The following is an 18,493-nucleotide window of genomic DNA, read 5'->3' as shown; positions in this document are numbered from 1 at the left end:
GTCCCTACTCTTATTATCAATTATCCTGACAATTAAGGGTGCCACCTTTTATCTAATCTTAATTCTTAATCATTCTATGAATTTTTCTTTTCTTTTCCATACACTTGAACAAATACACAAACATCAAAAATAGTTTGATAGCAAAACATTTACTTCAGTCAATGTGTAATTTCTTACAAAACTTACTTAAAAATGAATCATGATTATTTCTCTGAGTAGAAATATATTTTAATAATATAAATCAATATTAAAACGTCAGCATACAATTGATTCGAAGAAATGTAATAAGGGAAAAAAGCATAACAACCAGTGGGTAATGTGGTTCTCAACCCACTGTGTGCCTCAAAACCTCACCCGAGGCTCTGAAGATCTGTCGTCCTTCTGTCAATTTGGCTCCACACTGATTTGTTTCCTGAGCCAAATAAAATGGAAGTGTCAAGACAGCACCTCTGCAATGCTCTAACAGCAAATTCAACTAAGGCTGACAGGAGCTCAATGCAAGACCAACAAAAAGGAAGACTTAATTAATATACAAATCATAGCTCAGTGTAGTGCTGAGCAGGGGGCTCATCTCAATGGTGCAAATAGTAAGTGTAGTAAATAGATCTGCAGTAGTGAAAATGTGAATAGATGGCAAGGTTCTTAAAGTGGTCGTCAAAACTAGTAAAAAGCGCTATATTAATACTGACCATTAACATATAGTCTCCAGCTCCACCCAAACCAGGAACCTGCAACACAACAAGGATGCTGGAAGTAAGGGTGCTTAGAGGGCAAAAACAAAGTTCACAAAACTAATAATAAAAATAGCTTTCAAATTCAAGAGTTACATTTAGAGTTTTTTTCAAATTAAATTTAAAAAAATTATATTTAATTGCTGTGTTGTCTGTGCATTAGATGCACAAATGTAGAACTTGATGTAAAAAATACCTATTTGAAATGAACTGATTCACGCATTCATTCACGCTGATGAAAGTCACAAATGTTATACTAGATGTCCCTGACGCTGGTGAAAACATGTCCTCAACCAAATCTGTGCCTGCGAGTCAGGACCATTTAGTGATGAAAACACCTATACAAGACTTTCTTCTCTGATGAACTACTCAAAGCGCTTATATATATTCTATTCACACGCTTACACTGAGTGGGAATGAGATTAATAAGTAAAAAGCTTTATAATGGGTGTCAGACCATCACTGCTATTGTAACACTATACATCATAATTTCATTTATTTACATTTCAAGGTCTGAACTAAGGCTATTGCTATGCCCACCACCACCACGACATTCATCTTAGATGAAGAGCTGTCTGGCCTGGGTGATAAAAGACTTCCCTAGTCCGTCTGTTCTCCTTTGCTTGGTCAACATGTTGTACAGGTGGTGAATGCCATTGTCCATGATGGGCAGCAGTTTTTTAACTGATGTAATAGAGTCTAGCTCTATGCCAACCACAGAACCAGCTCGCCTCACAGGCCTATCCAATCGCTTCCCTTCCCTCCTCATCATGTTGCCTTCATAATGGAACACAGCAGAGAAGAGGACACTGGCGATGAGCAACTGGTAGAACATGAGCAGGAGTTTTCTACAGATGTTGAAAGACCTCAGCCTCATCAGGATGCAGAGGTTGGTCAGGCCCTTCATGTATCAGAAGCTGTTATTGTAGATAAAAACCACTAAGTGAATGTAACTTCTCGCACATTTGTGTCATCTGCACATCACAATTTGTCCTCATATTGATGTAGAAACGTTTTTGTACTTGCTCAAGCAATCATTCTGGGCCACTGCACTTCACTTAATAACATTTGAATATAAACCACTAGTACATGTATGTACTCAACATCTTTATTAAATTTTATATTTTTAATCTCTTTCCTTCTTATTAATACGGGCGGCTGTGGCTGAGGGGTAGAGTGGTTGTCCTCCAACCTGAAGGTCGGCGGTTAGATCCCCAGTCTGACCCATCTGCATGCCGAAGTGTCCTTGGGCAAGATGCTGAACCCTGAATGGCCCCCCATAGAATAACTATGTGCTGCGATTAGATGCACTGTATGAATGTATGTGTGAATGGGTGCATGTAAAACTGTACTAGAAAAGCGCTACATAAATACAAAACAAAAACCAAACCATTAATACAATTTGTATTCTCTTGTCTACCTCATTCTGACCTGCTGCTGTAACAACTGAATTTACCCAGTGTGGATCAATGAAGTGTATATTATCTTGTCTTATCTTATCTTAAGTCCCCAGCCTTGATATAACATAATATCCCATATGACATGACTGTGCTGGGTGTAGAATGATGTGATGCCCAGCATTGACATCTCACTGTCGAGTTAGTTCTATGTGCCTTTGTTGGACCAAACATTCTCTAATCAGGAATGATCCTTAATAAATGTTCAGTGTGTATAATATCAGTGCGATTAAGTGGTAAAGCTGGAGTTCCAAACATGAAAGAACCTTCGGTAGCGGTAGTGGTTTCTTACATGTATCAGACACCGACGAGGATTTCAAGAGAGGTTGAGGGTTATACTGTTAATATTCAGTTTGAACATTTAACATTACCGAGCCTTAACAACATTATGTATTAAACTACTACACTTGTTTTCATGTACACTGGAACTAACTATAAGCAACGTTCACGCCAGCCAGCTACAACATTAAAATGCTGTTCACACATGAAAAGCGTCAGTAATAATAGTGCAGCAGAATAATAGTTATAGAAATGTACAAGTCTTAGAGGTAGCATTCTGCATCAGGACATTTGCTACTTAAAGTACAGTGTGTAGGTCAATTAATTGTACACTTGAGTTTTCAATTCAGTATTACATGAATCTTAAAAACACTGTACATTACATCACATATTTTAAACTGCACCATTTTTCCTTATTTATAGTGGGTAACATATTGCTCTGCTTGTAATGCAACAACCAAAATTCCACAGGGATCATTGAGCGAATCAGTGGACACATGTTGTTGCTGTTGTAACTGTAGTTCATACAATGAACAAACTGTATCTACTGAGCGGCTATAGGGACACTGGGGATGTCTTGTGGTGTGGTCCTTTAAACAAAACTGACACATTACAGTTTTTTTCAGTCGCTAACAAGCGTTTTTCTAAACAGTAGTCACATTTTCAAAACTCTAAACACGATTAGCACAACATCGGTCCTTTGTGGCCATACCATTCACACATTTCATGTTGTTTTCACACAATATGCAGTCAGTGAACACATTTATATAATGCTTACATTTTCTTAACAGACAAGCTATACCTCCAAACAAAATTATGGATTGTTTTTGTATTATTTACAAATGTTAACACACAACATACCACAATTGCAAACACAATATTCCAAACCTTAGATACAGTATAAAAACCTCTGCTTCTGTAATACAGTAATATCAGTTCTAAAACATAAATCTCAGCGCCCAATCACAAACAATCACAAACAATTGAATAATTGACACACAGTTGATGTATGTTGGGTATATTGGGTCAACCACAGCTGATTCCACTCTGGCTTAGAATCAATGGCATTACTAAAAGGAGGACTTTGAGGAGTGATGTTTTTGGAAACAGAAACCGAAAAAGATGTCTGGACGAGGAAGAGTTAGAGCAAGGGGCCCAGGGAGAAGAGCAGGAGAAGTGAGAGGAGCAGGTCCAGGGAGAAGAGCAGGCCTAAGGAGAGGGCAAGGTAGAGGTATAAGAATGCGTGGTGGTGGCATTCTAAGGGCTACAAGGGCAGTGGTGAGTGATGGAATTCGTGCCACTATCATTGACCATGTGATAAACCACGGTCTTTCACTAAGGGAGGCTGGTGAAAGAGCACAGCCCAATTTGGGGCGGTCAACGGTTGCGTCAATTATACGCATCTTTCAACAAACCAACAGGTAAGTTTGCATTTTACATGGATTGTTTCTATTCTCACTTGACATGTCAATGAGGCCATACAGTAATGCATATGTTGATTTTTTTTGTCCCTCAAAAGAATGCAACGTCTTCCTCCCTCTGGGGGAAGAGGTAAGCTCCTTAATCATCAACAAGAGCTTGCCATAGTAGATATGGTTGTTGCAAATAACGCAATTAAACTGCATGAGATTCAAAGCAGAATTTTGGAGGACCAAGAGATATTTCACAATATCAATAGCCTCAGCCTCGCAACCATTACACGGACATTGTCCAAACACAGAGTGCGGATGAAACAGCTCTACACTGTTCCCTTTGAGAGGAACAGTGAGCGAGTCAAGGTGCTACGACAACAATATGTCCAGGTATAGTGTGTATATTCAATTCAATGTACAGTTCTATAAGCTTTGCACTTTTCAAGTAGGTAACCTACTCAGTAATAGGTTACAGTACTGTATGGTATATAGTACTATAATGGCATGATTTACATAAATTTTGTTTCAGAGAGTTATGGAATTGGAGGCCAACCAGGCCCCTCATGAATTCGTATACGTGGATGAGGCAGGATTTAATCTGGCCAAAAGGCGTCGACGTGGAAGAAATGTTGATGTTCCTGGACAGAGAGGGGCAAATATCACTATGTGTGCGGCAATTTCAAATGCAGGATCACTCCTCCACAAATGTCAGGTTGGACCTTACAACACCGAGCGCCTCCTTGCTTTTCTCGATGATCTCCACCAGCGCCTGGTTCCAGAGCAGGATCAGGAGGGTGAAAACAGGAGGACCTTCGTTATCACCTGGGACAACGTGGCCTTCCATCACTCACAAGCAGTTACAGCATGGTTTGAGGTCCACCCAAGACTGATTTGTCTATTTCTTCCACCCTATTCACCTTTCCTCAACCCCATAGAGGAGTTCTTTTCTACATGGAGGTGGAAAGTCTATGACCATCAGCCACATGACCAGTTGTCCCTCCTTGAAGCCATGGATGCTGGCTGCAGGGACATCACAGTTGATGATTGTCAAGGGTGGATCAGGCATTCCAAGCGGTTTTATCCAAGGTGTATCGCCTTGGATAACATCAGATGCGATGTGGATGAAAACTTGTGGCCTAACCCTGAAGATCGCAGGGATTAGATAAAGGAATTTTGTGCTTTTTTTTAGTTCTCCCTTTTTACTGGGCTTTTTGGTGTTGCTTTTTGTTCATGGATATTTTGTTAACTTTAAACAATACTGTAAAACGTTTTCTGTTGTATCATACTGTAAACAGTATTTCTACTATACCTCCTGTAGTAAACAGTAAAGAAAAAAAAACTGATTCGCTTTTTACTGGAATGCTTTTGAATGTGAACATTACATGTGGATATACAGTACAGTTCCCAACCAAAAAATTTGGCATAAAAAACAGTGGATTGCATGTTTTGCATACAAATACCTGTAAAACTGAAACATAAAAGTCTATGCAGTTTTGTAATGTCCACAATAGCCAGTATTTTGAAACCTGGTGTACTTTGATTGGCTGCATGTTCCTTGTGAAGTGAAAACAAGAGTTATTCTTTGAAAGAATAATTTCATTTTGAGTCAGATGTCCAGTGTTTTGGTAAAGTTAGTGTGTGCAGAGAAAGATGTCTTCTATTTTGAAATGAAGAGTTAGTATATAGTTAACAAAATGTGCTTTTGAGAAGAAAATGATCTATTTGGCCAATTGTGTTTTGTAGGTGTAAGTCTGTGTTAAGAGTTTAGAAAAAGTATTTTAAGTATAGGTAAGCGCTCGTTAGCGATGGAAAAAAACTGTAAAATGTTTCACCTGTTGTGTTATTTTCTCATATAGCAGACATTTAAATTATTTTAGTTAAATGAAATACTCATCTGGGCTCTCACATTGTGTGTGATTCATAATAAAAGTGAAGTGCACACAAAAGTCGAAAATGGCTTACAGTTTTTCATAATTGTTAACACACATTTTTCAAAACAATAACGGCTTTCTCAAAACTGCACACAGAAAACTGAAAACCTCACACACAAAATGCTAAACCTGACACTCCCTTTGCAAGATGACTCTTTGCCATCAAATCTCTTAACTGTTCACAGGATGGAACTCGTGTTTTCATATGGTACACACAGCCATATTTTCAAATGACACACACATACCATTCATTGAGTACACACAACTAAGCATTTGCTGCACACTACCAAGCATTTACAGCACACTGAAGGGCAAAATTGAAAACACATTAATCGAAATGGAACACACCATATGAATGAAAATGACTCTGGAGAATGAGCCATTTCTCCTTTTGTAAAGTGTCTCAGTGTAGGCCTACTTTTTTCATAGTCAAACATAAAACAGCACACAAATATGCAGCAAAAAAAGGTTTATTTCGGTACACACAGAGAACAGTACAGTGCTGACACAGACAGCATGAGAATGCAAGTGACAGTATGGACACAGAGAGGTCAACACAGTGGGCTACAGTGAGACACTGTAGAAAAGCAACAATATTGGATTACAGGTACAATACATGCATGTGTCAGTGCTGAATGTTTGGTACTAACAAGCACAAACTCTTGCTGTAACTCCTTGATGAGGTCTGTGGTCTGTTTGAATGGGACCCTGTTCACTTGTTTCATCCACATGGCATTCCTATGAAGAATACGATCCAATGTAGAGAGGCTGACGGTCTGGACGTTTCTAAATATGTAGCATGGTCAGCCAGGATCCTAGTTTTTACAGTTTTTCACAATTGTTAACACACGTTTTTCAAAACAATAACGGCTTTCTCAAAACTGCACACAGAAAACTGAAAACCTCACACACAAAATGCTAAACCTGACACTCCCTTTGCAAGATGACTCTTTGCCATCAAATCTCTTAACTGTTCACAAAATGGAACTCGTGTTTTCATTTGGTACACACAGCCATATTTTCAAATGACACACACATACCATTTATTGAATACACACAACTAAGCATTTGCTTGCACACTTCCAAGCATTTACAGCACACTGAAGTGCAAAATTGAAAACACAATCATCGAAATGGAACACACTATATGAATGACAATGACTCTGATACAATACATGCATGTGTCAGTGCTGAATGTTTGGTACTAACAAGCACAAACTCTCGCCGTAACTCCTTGATGCGTCTGTGTTCCGTTCGAATTGAACCCTGTACACTTGTTTCATCCGCATGGCATTCCTATGAAGAATACGGTCCAATGTAGAGAGGCTGACATGGTCAGCCAGGATCCTTGTTTTTATTTGTCTGAGTGTGATAGCGTTGTTCTCACAAACCATATCTACAATTTCAGTCTCTTGTTCGGCTGTGAAAATGCGTGTTCTTCCTCCACGGTGTGGTTCTCTTTCAGTCCTGCAAAATATAAATACTCTGAGCACACTGTATTCTATTGTATTCCATTGTTCATCAAACAAAACAGAGGCTGAAGGCACTTTTATGCTGCAGTCCTGATGGCAAATTGCTCAACAGACCTGAATGTTTAGAGATTTGAGTATTTGTGTGTTGTAGGTTGATGCTTTGAGATTTTACTTGAGAAGTGTGTGCAACAACTGAACATTGTGTGTAGTGTTTTGACAACAAGGTGATGTGTAATTGACATCAGAGTCTAAAGAAGAAAAGTCAGAGTCTAATGCAGATAAGGTATTGTGAAGTAGTGCCAAATTGGGTCGAGCGATTGGTACATGAAGTGAGGGTTGTGCAAATTGTGCGGAATTTTCGCTTTTTGTGTGTTAACAACTGAGAAAAACTGTAAGCAAAAAAAACTAAATCCGATTTACAAAACCTGGAAAACGTTCCTACTTGGATCTGCCTAATATCCCGCCCTGTACACGTCCACATTCAACCATAAATGGTCAATGCGAGGGGCCTCATGAATATTGAATTGTCCTGGTGACCGTCACCAATGGGCTAATGGATTAATCATGGCATCAAGCAATAAGAAGTGGAAGCGAAACTCTCCGACACTGACATCAAGGTGTTGTTAGTGAGGTGGAGGTGAAGAGTGATTTAACGGAACGGCATTCATGTGACACACACGGATACTCTGCTGCTGCTGATGATAATACAGTGTGTGGGAGTGAGGACAATAGAAAGAATGGAGCAAAACAAATTATCGCTTCACACTGTCAGAAAAGTTTTCATGCTCCCAATCTATAAGATTTAACTGATTTATTATTATATGCTTGGGTTTGTACTGGGATGGTTCGGTTCGATCTGTGTGATACTGGAGTCAGTTCAGCACAAAGATCACAGATCACAGATCTATCAAAATCTATATCAGCTGATCATTGATCATCATGGGATGAAACATCTTTGTGATCGCTGAACTTGTTTCCTTCTCATCGTTCCATTTGCGTGCATCCATCACGCAGCAACACGCAGGAGTGGCACCACAGTATTTATATATTTAGAGCAATCAGACCGATTATTTCAGACATCACTGGAACCTAACCTCCGCTCTGGGATATTATTTGGAAAGAGAAGTTTGAAAGCGAATAGTTTTTCTTTATTTTGTGAGTGATCTCCTGTCACATTAACTGCAGCGATTTCACACACTCTATCCTTGATGATACATGCACAGTGTTTGAAGATATTATCAAAAACTATTAATGATGTTAATGACTCAGCTCTGGAACTCTGGAATGCTGTTTAATGGCATCAGAATTGAAAGTTCCTATGGAACAGTTATGTCACATGAGCAAGTTACACTGTTGGTTTTAATGTTAATGATGAAGTGGATCAAGAATCTGCTTCCAATGCCATTTCATTGTAACATTATCATGATGTAATTAATACCATATGATGACAAATTATTTTTCTAAATAAGCTTTTGTCTCCAATGTTATTTGTACCAAAGGTTATTAATAATTAAAATATATGGCATGTCTATATAGTCCTACAGGATTAAGAAATAAATTGAACAAACAAGTGTCCAACCATGTTACTTTAAGTCATCAATATCTCTGAAGGTATATGGGATTCTTTGCCCAGATAGAGCAGAGAGGTCATGAGCAAGCAGAGCTTCCTGTTTATGTTATTTGTGACAGCGTGCTCTTTCACTGTGGTCAAAGAATACGTGAATGGTTTATCAATAACCTGCGTTTTCTAACTGATTGCCTTCCAACATACTCTCCCTTCCTAAACCCATAGAAGAATTTGTGTCAGCATGGCGGTGGAAAGTGGATGACTAAAACCCCTATACCCAGGAATATATCATTAATCATTGGATGCAGCGTGTGATGAAACAGGATCTATTGGATCGATCCTAACTGGATCTATTCGTGGCTGCATTCAGCACCCCAGAGGATTATTTCCTCATTCCTTAGCTCGGGAGAGGATAGCCAGTCCTGTGGCCTGACCCCGCCAAAAGGCATGTTACTTTATCAGAATGAATGATTGACACTAACTGTAAAATCATATAGTGCAGTTTTATTTTAAATAAAGGTTTGCCATGTCAGATTTCCTCATAGTTTGTCTTCCGACTAGAATTAATGAAGTTTCTCTCAGTGTTGGTCGTACTCGGTTATGAGCTTGTAGTCTCAAGGAAATGTGCTATAATACAGCTACACAGACCCACCACCATGGCTGTGAATACATAATCTTGTTTCTCCAAAGAGAGGGCATGAGAGATGACAGGGACTTAATTTGTCACTTGGATTTAAGATTAAATAGATGTTATTAAATAAAATAGGTTTCTGAAGCGGCGTGGCCTATTTCTCAACTTAGATTTGTTGACAATTCTCTAGAACAACCTCCAGGATTTTACCCAGATTGAAAATGAGAAACAAAGATCATTCTCAGCCAAATGAGTGTGTGTGTGTGCATTCAGCAATCAGTGGGTTTTATGTTGATGTCTTATGGAAGGAGAAACCTGTCAATCATCCACTCTGCAGCTTACTTGAGACAACATCTGTCCCAAGCAGATGTTTAATGAGTCTTAGCTGAGCACAATGTGAATGTTGCTTTGTGAGGGAAAGCAAAACAACCTGTCCTGTTTCCATCCGAGCTGGTACCGAAAAAAAACGACAACCTTCATGTGTATGAGTCAGAATTTCCTCTATTGCTCTGACCCGTTCAGTCCTGGTTCATTCACGATATTAAAAGTAAATCAAAATGGAGCCTGCTGTAACATTGGTTAGAAGCTAGCAGCTGGAGGATCATGCTCTGCAGACTGATTGCCTGCTGGTCAGAGGTAAAGGCCAGGCTCCGTTTGCTAAACTACAACCTCGATACCACTCCCACCCTGATGACATCACTACATTACATAATCACACACCACACAGGACAGCACAGTGGTTGCAGCCATATATCTACTACATAAATCTAAAGAACCGCCTTACAGCCATTCTACCATGTTTATTACATACGCAGTTGCCCGGTGCATAATCGGTGCATTTTGGCTGCATTGGAGGCGTGTGAGCAACGGCCTTTGGGTTTTTAATGAATGAATGCATGTCAGCTTCTGGGAAGTTGTCTAATACTGTGTAATCCCTGCCTGATGAAACCGGAGAGAGTGGGAATATTGGTAAAAGAGAGGGATTAGTGACCGTGGAGTCTGGCAAAACATGTGATCCCAGCACGACTACATGCTTTACTCACACATATGCAGCTCTCCCCTGGCACACGCAGACAACACAGAGCTCGCCTCCATTCATGATTCCTCCACATGTAACGCAAAAGAACAAGATGATGCTATTGAGGGGTGACAGTTCCATGCTAGCCTTGCCTATGCCACATGATACCCTTTGCATCTTTGCTTCTATTTGATTCGTAGATGAGAATTGAATTGGGAATAGTACACTGAATCAAAACTCTGTCATTTTGCTTTCATTTTTTCAATTTAGAATACTTTTGATCATGAATTCAATTACTTCAACGTCATTTTTCTATAGAACTTTCTCAGTCCAAGGACACCCTGCACTGCTATAAAACAAAAAAAAAACACACTACCACACACATGGTCTCATCCTGAGGACAGACTGTGAAGGACAAAGCGACCTGAATCTATCGAGCTTTGGGCAAACAGAAGATTAAAACTCTGACTGAAATAAATAAATAAAAAAAATAAAATCTGTGCGGCAGACAAAACAGTTCGGGGCTGTGTCTGCAAACAAGGAGAATGTGTCTTAAAAAAACAAGAAGCGCAGACCCAACCGTCATAAGGAACATAAAGACCTTTGCAAAAAATAAAACGACAAAATAATAATAATAAATATAATAATAATAATAATAATAACATTGTTAAAAATAAAAAGCCGTCTGCAGGCTGCACCGAGGTTAGCCTGAGACATGATTTGGCAATTGATAAAGACTTTAAGTTGTCATCTGACATTTCTGAAAATATGCTCATTCGTTCTCTTCCAAGAGCGAGATGAAAAGATTTCAATCCCTCAGCTAATTAAAGGAGGAGGAGGTAATTCTGGAAAAAGCTTGTCGATCACTTCAAAAGCTGAGCACCCACTGGTCTACCATTGTGGTGCACATTAAAGCACCCTGTTTTACTTTGAAAGAAGATTGTTTTATGGTTCAGTCGGAGCCACTTTGTTTTGTTTCCTGTCCACAGAACCACAGCCCTGGCTTCAGCACACATTTGCGCATAATAGAGAGCTAGTTAGAGCTGAGACATAGCATTGCACAGTACAAAGAAAACAGAAGTCCAAGGAGCTACTCAGTATTGCTCCCTGTTTTCAATGACAAGTCACCAGATTTTTGGATTGAAGTACTCGAGATAATGGGTTGTCAGGGCAACAAGTTGACCGAAGAGGGGAGGATGAAGGGGGATCGTGGACAGCCTATGTTACTCAGGGAATACTACTTTAAGTAAGAAGAAAAAGAAGATTTGATGATTAACGATAAAGTCACATTTTATTATAATATTACATAATCATTTATTATATTATATTATAAAAAAAGGAAAACGGAATTGGAACTTCAAATAAGGTATTTACATTGACTAATGTTAATAAGTGAATGAGGTTTGGAAAAGTCCAACCACTCCAAGGTTGTTACCATTCAAGGAGGCTTTGTTTTCATCCTTGTTTCTTTGCTTGTTTGTTTGTCAGCAGCATAACAGACACAGTTTTCTGAAGAAACAATTCAAGCGCCTGATGTCTTATTTAGGGGACTGATATCTGCTATTTGGTGAGGATCCAAACAGAAACCCAGATTCAGCAGATTTAAATTTGGTTTCATGGTGCAGTGTCTTTGTTCAGATATATTCAATGTATGGTAACAAATTGGACAACAAACCACTTACTACCACAAACATGGAGCTGAGATCATGGATTCGAAAGGAAATCAGCAGTTATGTATCTTCAATCGTTTAGGACTATGCCCAAATGAACATGATGGATGTAGTGTGGAGTTTAAGGCGACTGTTGGGCCTTGGCAGAGTAAAAACCCTAACAAATAAACAAAAGTGACAGACAGCTCAAAAAATTAGAAAAACTGTAATAGATTGCATGTGAGGAACCGGGTCTCCTGCATACTGACAGCCACTGCACATGTATATATATATTTATGGAAGACCAGTCAAATGCATTGTGATAATCCCCTGGGTATTCTCATGAGGCATTTATACATACATTACTGAATGAAATCCATCTGAATTGTAAAGCCCTCATGCATGCACACCACCTCCCAACCACGCAGCTGAGGAGGGTGATCCTTCTCATTGTCACCGGACACAGCTGCACTACTTTCTGGATCAACAGTCACACAACGGCTTCACATGAGGCATCACAATAACTTTCAACCTCTGGATGTCACCACACTGAGCTTCCAACGTGCGCTCCACCGAAAGAACAGGAGACAAAGCTAACAGGGCGGCTGTGGCTGAGGGGTAGAGTGGTCGTCCTCCAACCTGAAGGTCGGGGGTTCGACCCCCAGTCTGAACCATCTGCATGCCGAACTGTCCTTGGGCAAGACACTGAACCCTAAATAGCCCCCCATAGAATAACAAAGTGCTGCAAGTAGATGCACTGTATGAATGTGTGTGTGAATGGGTGAATGTGAAACTGTACTGTAAAGCGCTTTGAGTGGTCTTCATCAGACTAGAAAAGCGCTATATAAATACAAATCCATTTAACTAAATTCATTTCTTCCACTAAATAAAGATAAGATAAGATAATATAGTCCTTTATTAGCCCCTTTTATTACAGCGGCAAGAGTTAAAAAGACATCAGCAAGTAACATGCAATACTTACGTGTAAGGAATATAAATATTCTATGGAAATATTGAAATTTTTTTAATGTAATTAAACTAGTATTTAATTATATAGTTTATACAGTGTCAAGACAGAAAGAAATATATGGAGTGTGAGGTTATGAACAGTGAATGGATAGCACATGAACCGTTGATATTGCACAGACAGATAAGTATAGCAAAGTGAATATTGTGTTAAAGTGCAGTCCATAATGGTGGTGAATGTATTTCTTCTGGGAGCAGAGCTGGTTTTACAGTCTTACTGCTGCAGGAGGAAAGACCTGTGATCCCTCTCCTTCAGACCCTTAGGGTGAATCAGTCTGTCGCTGAAGGAGCTGCCCAGTGCTGTGCTGGTGTCCTGCAGGGGGTGGGACTGGTTGTTCCATCAGAGAAGACAGCTTCGCAATCATGCTCCTCTTTCCCTCCACCTCAACTGGGTCAAGGGGGTATTCCAGGACCGAGGTGTCCCTCCTAATCAGTCTGTCCAGTCTCTTCCTGTCAGCAGTTGAATTGCGAACAATACAAGACTGCACAGATTAGCTTAAAATTTGTATGACTCACCCCGTATCCTTCAAACAAGTTTCGTGGAAATTTGTCGAGCAAAGTTTGTAGTATCTTGACCAACCAACAAACGGAGAAGGGAAAGCATAACCATATACTTTCTTCTTTTTTTGTTTATCTGCAAGACAATGAATCCGCTGTGGATGGTGCTGAGGAAGCTCTACCAACTTCATCAGTTTTACATTGATTACCAGAATTCTTAATTGTTTCCCAAGTAATTTTGCCTTTGCTTTTGTATCAGACTTTAGTTTGTGTATACTAACAAAAATAGAAACTCAGTGTTAGGCCAGACACAGAGGTAGGCACTGATCTGTGTCATTTCTTACATAGTAAACAAATATTTTAATGAAATCAAATACTGACTGAATGAGTTTTGAATCTTTCGGGTTAAATTTAAACAATAAAGTTTCCTCTGTGTCGTTAATCACCTCAGAGTTATTTTCATTAAGTAAAGGTTAAGCATCCAAATCACAGCTGTCATTCTCAGGATTACAATTAATGAACTGGTGCACGTTGTCTGTCTTCGGCCTCCAGTAATAACCCAGAGGACCAATCAGTGGTACTTCTCTAATCCTTCACACAGTCAATTACGTTAATTTGCCATCTCAGGTCTGACAGCCGCTGATTTAATGACTAGAATGAAAACAGCACAGATGTTTATCAAATGTATGGACTCCTCTGATGATGTAATATGTTAAAAGTATAACTATACTGAAAATAACTGACATTTTGATAATTGTTGATCATCTCGGATTCTGTTTTTTTTATATGAAAAATTAATAATTACTGTTGACATTTGCTATTTTACTTGAAAGTTTTTATATTTAACTTTTATGTTTTCTTTTTTAATTAATGCTCTTGTTCTAGTGTTTCATTCTTTAAATGCAGTGTTAGAGGTCAGTTTACGATCTGACCATAGTTGTTCGCCTACTATTCAGCCTGTGGTTATATTTGATTTTATTTGCTTAAAAGGGACAATGTATATTAACATGCATACTTATGTCCAACATCTAAATGTGCAGGATTTAGCCATGCTGGCTGGTTTCCATTTGCAGTCCCTGGTAGGTTGATGAAAAAAACATAAAACAGACACACATGTACAGGACATTGAAGGCAAAGAAGTAGAAAATGATTAATAAAACAACATGAAGATATATCCATATCAGACAATGGCAACAATATAACAAAATACATATACACACACAATAATCTGTCAAATTACAAAAAAGCCAAACAACCACTCCAGATGAGCCAACCAACAGTGCATTGTATTTTCTACTCTCACTTTTATATCTAACTCAGATGTCCCAGAAAGAGAAGCACCAACTTCAACTCTTTTTAGTATTACACCAGTGGCAAGATGTAAGTACACAACGTGATTTAGGATGCATATTTTAGGCTTAACTGTCCCATAGGATGATTACATAGATCATAGAACATCATTCTAGCCATTCATGGATGTGCTGTTGGAATGGGTGACACAAGAAGATATGGTGATGCTGTGGGAGACATCTTCAGACTTGGGGGTGACAATTGCTCATGTTAGCCTACTCCGTTAGCGTTTGTATATTGTTTCACTTTCTGGTCTCCTTGATGTATCAAGTCTACATTGTAATATTCTGCCTGAGACATCAGCTGCTGCCTGAGTTCTCATTTCACCAGCCTCCAGAAAAACTCCATAACACAGGGGTATTATTAGAATTACTAAAACACAAAGGTAGAATAATTGTATATCTTCAGATTGGACATCCCTGTCCTTAACTGTCAATAAGAGTAAGGAGAAACTACCAAAAAAAAAAACTATTAACAGGGGGAAATCCTATTGATACCTCAGAGAAAGTAACAGGTTAGGGATCCCTCTCCCAAGACATAAGTGAAATTGCATGTAGCAGAAGAAAATGTTGTTAAATAAACTGGCAGTCAACTTTTACTTTTAAACAAATACTAAATCAAAGAGTGAAAACACAGGTTAGAGAACAAAAGGGCTAATGATGCTGCAGGTTCGCTCCCCCCTTTGGTTCTCCAAGAAAAGACACAAAGGAAATATCTAATTACACGAATGCCACTCAAGTAAGAGTGCAGGGCAGGTAACGTAACAAGAAGGTTTACTTTATCTAAAGTCAGCTTCAGACATTGAATCAGCGCAGGTGAACATCTCAAAAAGTGAGTCAAGCAAATAGGCAGAAACAGGAAAGATTTACGAACCGGCAACAAACACAAACTAACAAACCTGAAAACACATGACCATTCATGTGCATTTTCATAAATTTCTAAAATATGTCTGTGTCCATACGACCTTCGCTTCACAACATTTCTTCGTCCAGATGGGAACAGAAAAAGGGCGACAAACAATCACGCTCGGCCAGTAGGTGGGGACACAGTTTTCATTCATGGTATATCAGTCAAATACCAGAAAAGAAGCATGCTCAGTGAGCTTAATCCCCTTTGGCGACAGTAACTACTTCTCCTTTTTTATTTGCTTATATCTTGGTTTATAGCGATCTGACCTGTTTTTCTTTACTTTATCCAAGACCTTTGTGGTGCACAACCCAAAGTGATGATACACACAAAGCAACAGTGAGTATGTGTAAAGTAAACTATAATGCTCTGTTTTACATGCACACTAAGATACAGAGAAACCAGACTTTTTGAAACTCTTTTGGAAGTTGTTTGTAAAATCGTAAAAATCCAATAAGGGTGAAAAACCAGAGGGTACTGGGCTGTCGAAAGTAACACACATGGAGACATGTGAAGGGGATCTGTTTCTATGTCAACACCTGTAACTTTATGTGTAATCTTTAGGTTCAATCTCACTTTTGATCCGACCTCGGCACATATACATGTTCTGTGATTGTTCTGTTATGTAGCTGCTATGATCACAGTCACTATGTCCTGTGTTGGATTGTTTTTTAAAGCATCCTTTTCTTTACTGTTGATGTAGCTCTCTCTGCTACCCTTTTGTCAAATTGTTCACTGATCTATAATCCAGCTTCAGACCTGTTTAATACAGTAGTGCTCTAACAGGATTGGTGATGTTAACCCCCAGAGGACATGGGCGCCAGCTGTTCCACCCCCCTGGTGGTGGGTCAGCGCTCGCAGGGACGATGATGGGTGGAGCAGGATGGGAGGGAAAGTCGGGAAAGTGAGAGGATCTTCTTAGCTTAGTGCAGATTGCCGCAGCGACGGGACGAGAGGGATGCTGAGCCTGAAGGTACTATAAAACTGGATTGGATATTTCACAGAACATCCCATCCCACCCTGGAGTTTTTTTTCTCTTTCCTCTTCTTTTGTCTGTTTTCATTCTCACACCTGGATTTTAAGACTTGGCCACATTTATGGGTTGCTGAGAGGATACGGGATAGGTGACTCACGATGGCCGTGGCTTTGGACGCAGTGTGGGTGAGGGTGAAGAATGTCTGCAAGCAGAATGGGCTCCTCATCATGTCGGTGCTGGCTGTGGTCATCGGGTGTCTTTTGGGATTCTTCCTGCGGACACGGCGCCTCACAGAGCAGGTCAGTCTGTTTCCTCCCATTGACTGCACAGTATGTTATCATAGACCTCTTATCTCCATCCTAATTGTAGTTAAGATTCTAATGGAGACCCCAAAGTTCCCAAACACAACAACCAAACAGATTAATAAATATCCAAATTTCTTCAAATTAAATCAATTTTCCATTTTGCAACAATTGCAACAATACAATACAAAACCTTTTCACTTCGTAGCATTTATTGAGCAGTGTCTGTTCTTAAACACCCTCTGACCAACAAAAAAGAAATGCACAACCCCAACTTTGCTTGGATTGGTGTTTCATTGGGGGGGATTGGGTGTAATTGCTGGTGATGCTTTTTAATTATTGGCAGTTGCATAGAAAACATCAATGCACAAATCCAGGCTAAGAGCAAACCGACAAGCTTACGTTAAATACACGGGGAAAATAATGTGGCAGCTTCAGCACATTGCTCTGAATACAGCCACCATGCAGCTTTGTGAAGGGGCCCCATAAACACAACGCAACCTTCACCCCTCTGACTAAAGCTTTGCCATATTCTCAAATATGCCTAAAAATAGCCTGTGATTCCTTTACTTTCACAATAGGGGATTACAATCCAATCAACCAAAAGCTTTCTTTAATTGTACATCAAATATGTGTGTCTGTCATTGTGACGCATGTCAAGGTACACAGAGACCATGGACCTTTACTTTCAATTTATAGTCACCCACATCCCCATGGGATTGAGGGGAGGTACATTCAATCTATTTGAGTGTGTGTGTGTGTGTGTGTGTGTGTGTGTGTGTGTGTGTGTGTGTGTGTGTACAGGTGCATGCCTGGTATAACAGAGGTGGCATAATACAACTTAACTTATATCTCGGAGAAATAAGAAAATGAAAAAATATGATCCTAAATGTAAAGTGGACATCAATTCAAAAACGAACTTATATAAACACTGCATACACAGTTTCCACACAAGAGAGTTGAGATGGCTGTATCTATGACAAAAGTCTGGATTATAGTATTTGAAGGTTCTCACACCATCAACTGCAGATTTCCCAGTTAAAGGGGCGAAGATTGTGAAAAACAATAAACATTTTATAACTGATATAAGTATGATTGAATACTCAAATGTCATGTAGTCTACACCCATACATATTGTCTGCATGTTAAAAAAAAAGCCATGTACAGATATTTATCCTGACTGCGTGCTGTTTTGTCTCTGTACCACATCCACCAGTGATTTAAACATGGACTGGCTCTCAAAGCAGAAATGGTGTCGAATTATCATTTGGGATGACATTCTTCTAAA

The 18,493-nt window shown here is 39.3% G+C and overlaps 1 protein-coding gene across 1 annotated transcript in view; it reads left to right on the top strand.

The window, feature by feature from the left end:
- The first annotated feature begins 17,061 nt into the window (after positions 1-17,061).
- Positions 17,062-18,493, top strand: part of slc1a7b (solute carrier family 1 member 7b) — a 33,530-nt gene continuing 32,098 nt past the window's right edge. The window contains exon 1 of the mRNA XM_061078270.1: positions 17,062-17,202. Coding sequence (XP_060934253.1) covers positions 17,062-17,202 — 141 coding nt within the window. The remainder of the gene's footprint in view (positions 17,203-18,493) is intronic.

The sequence above is a fragment of the Limanda limanda genome, chromosome 9, assembly GCF_963576545.1.
Source record: "Limanda limanda chromosome 9, fLimLim1.1, whole genome shotgun sequence".
Classification (NCBI taxonomy): domain Eukaryota; kingdom Metazoa; phylum Chordata; class Actinopteri; order Pleuronectiformes; family Pleuronectidae; genus Limanda; species Limanda limanda.
Note: the sequence above shows the minus strand (reverse complement) of the source record. Positions and strands in the feature narration are given on the sequence as shown.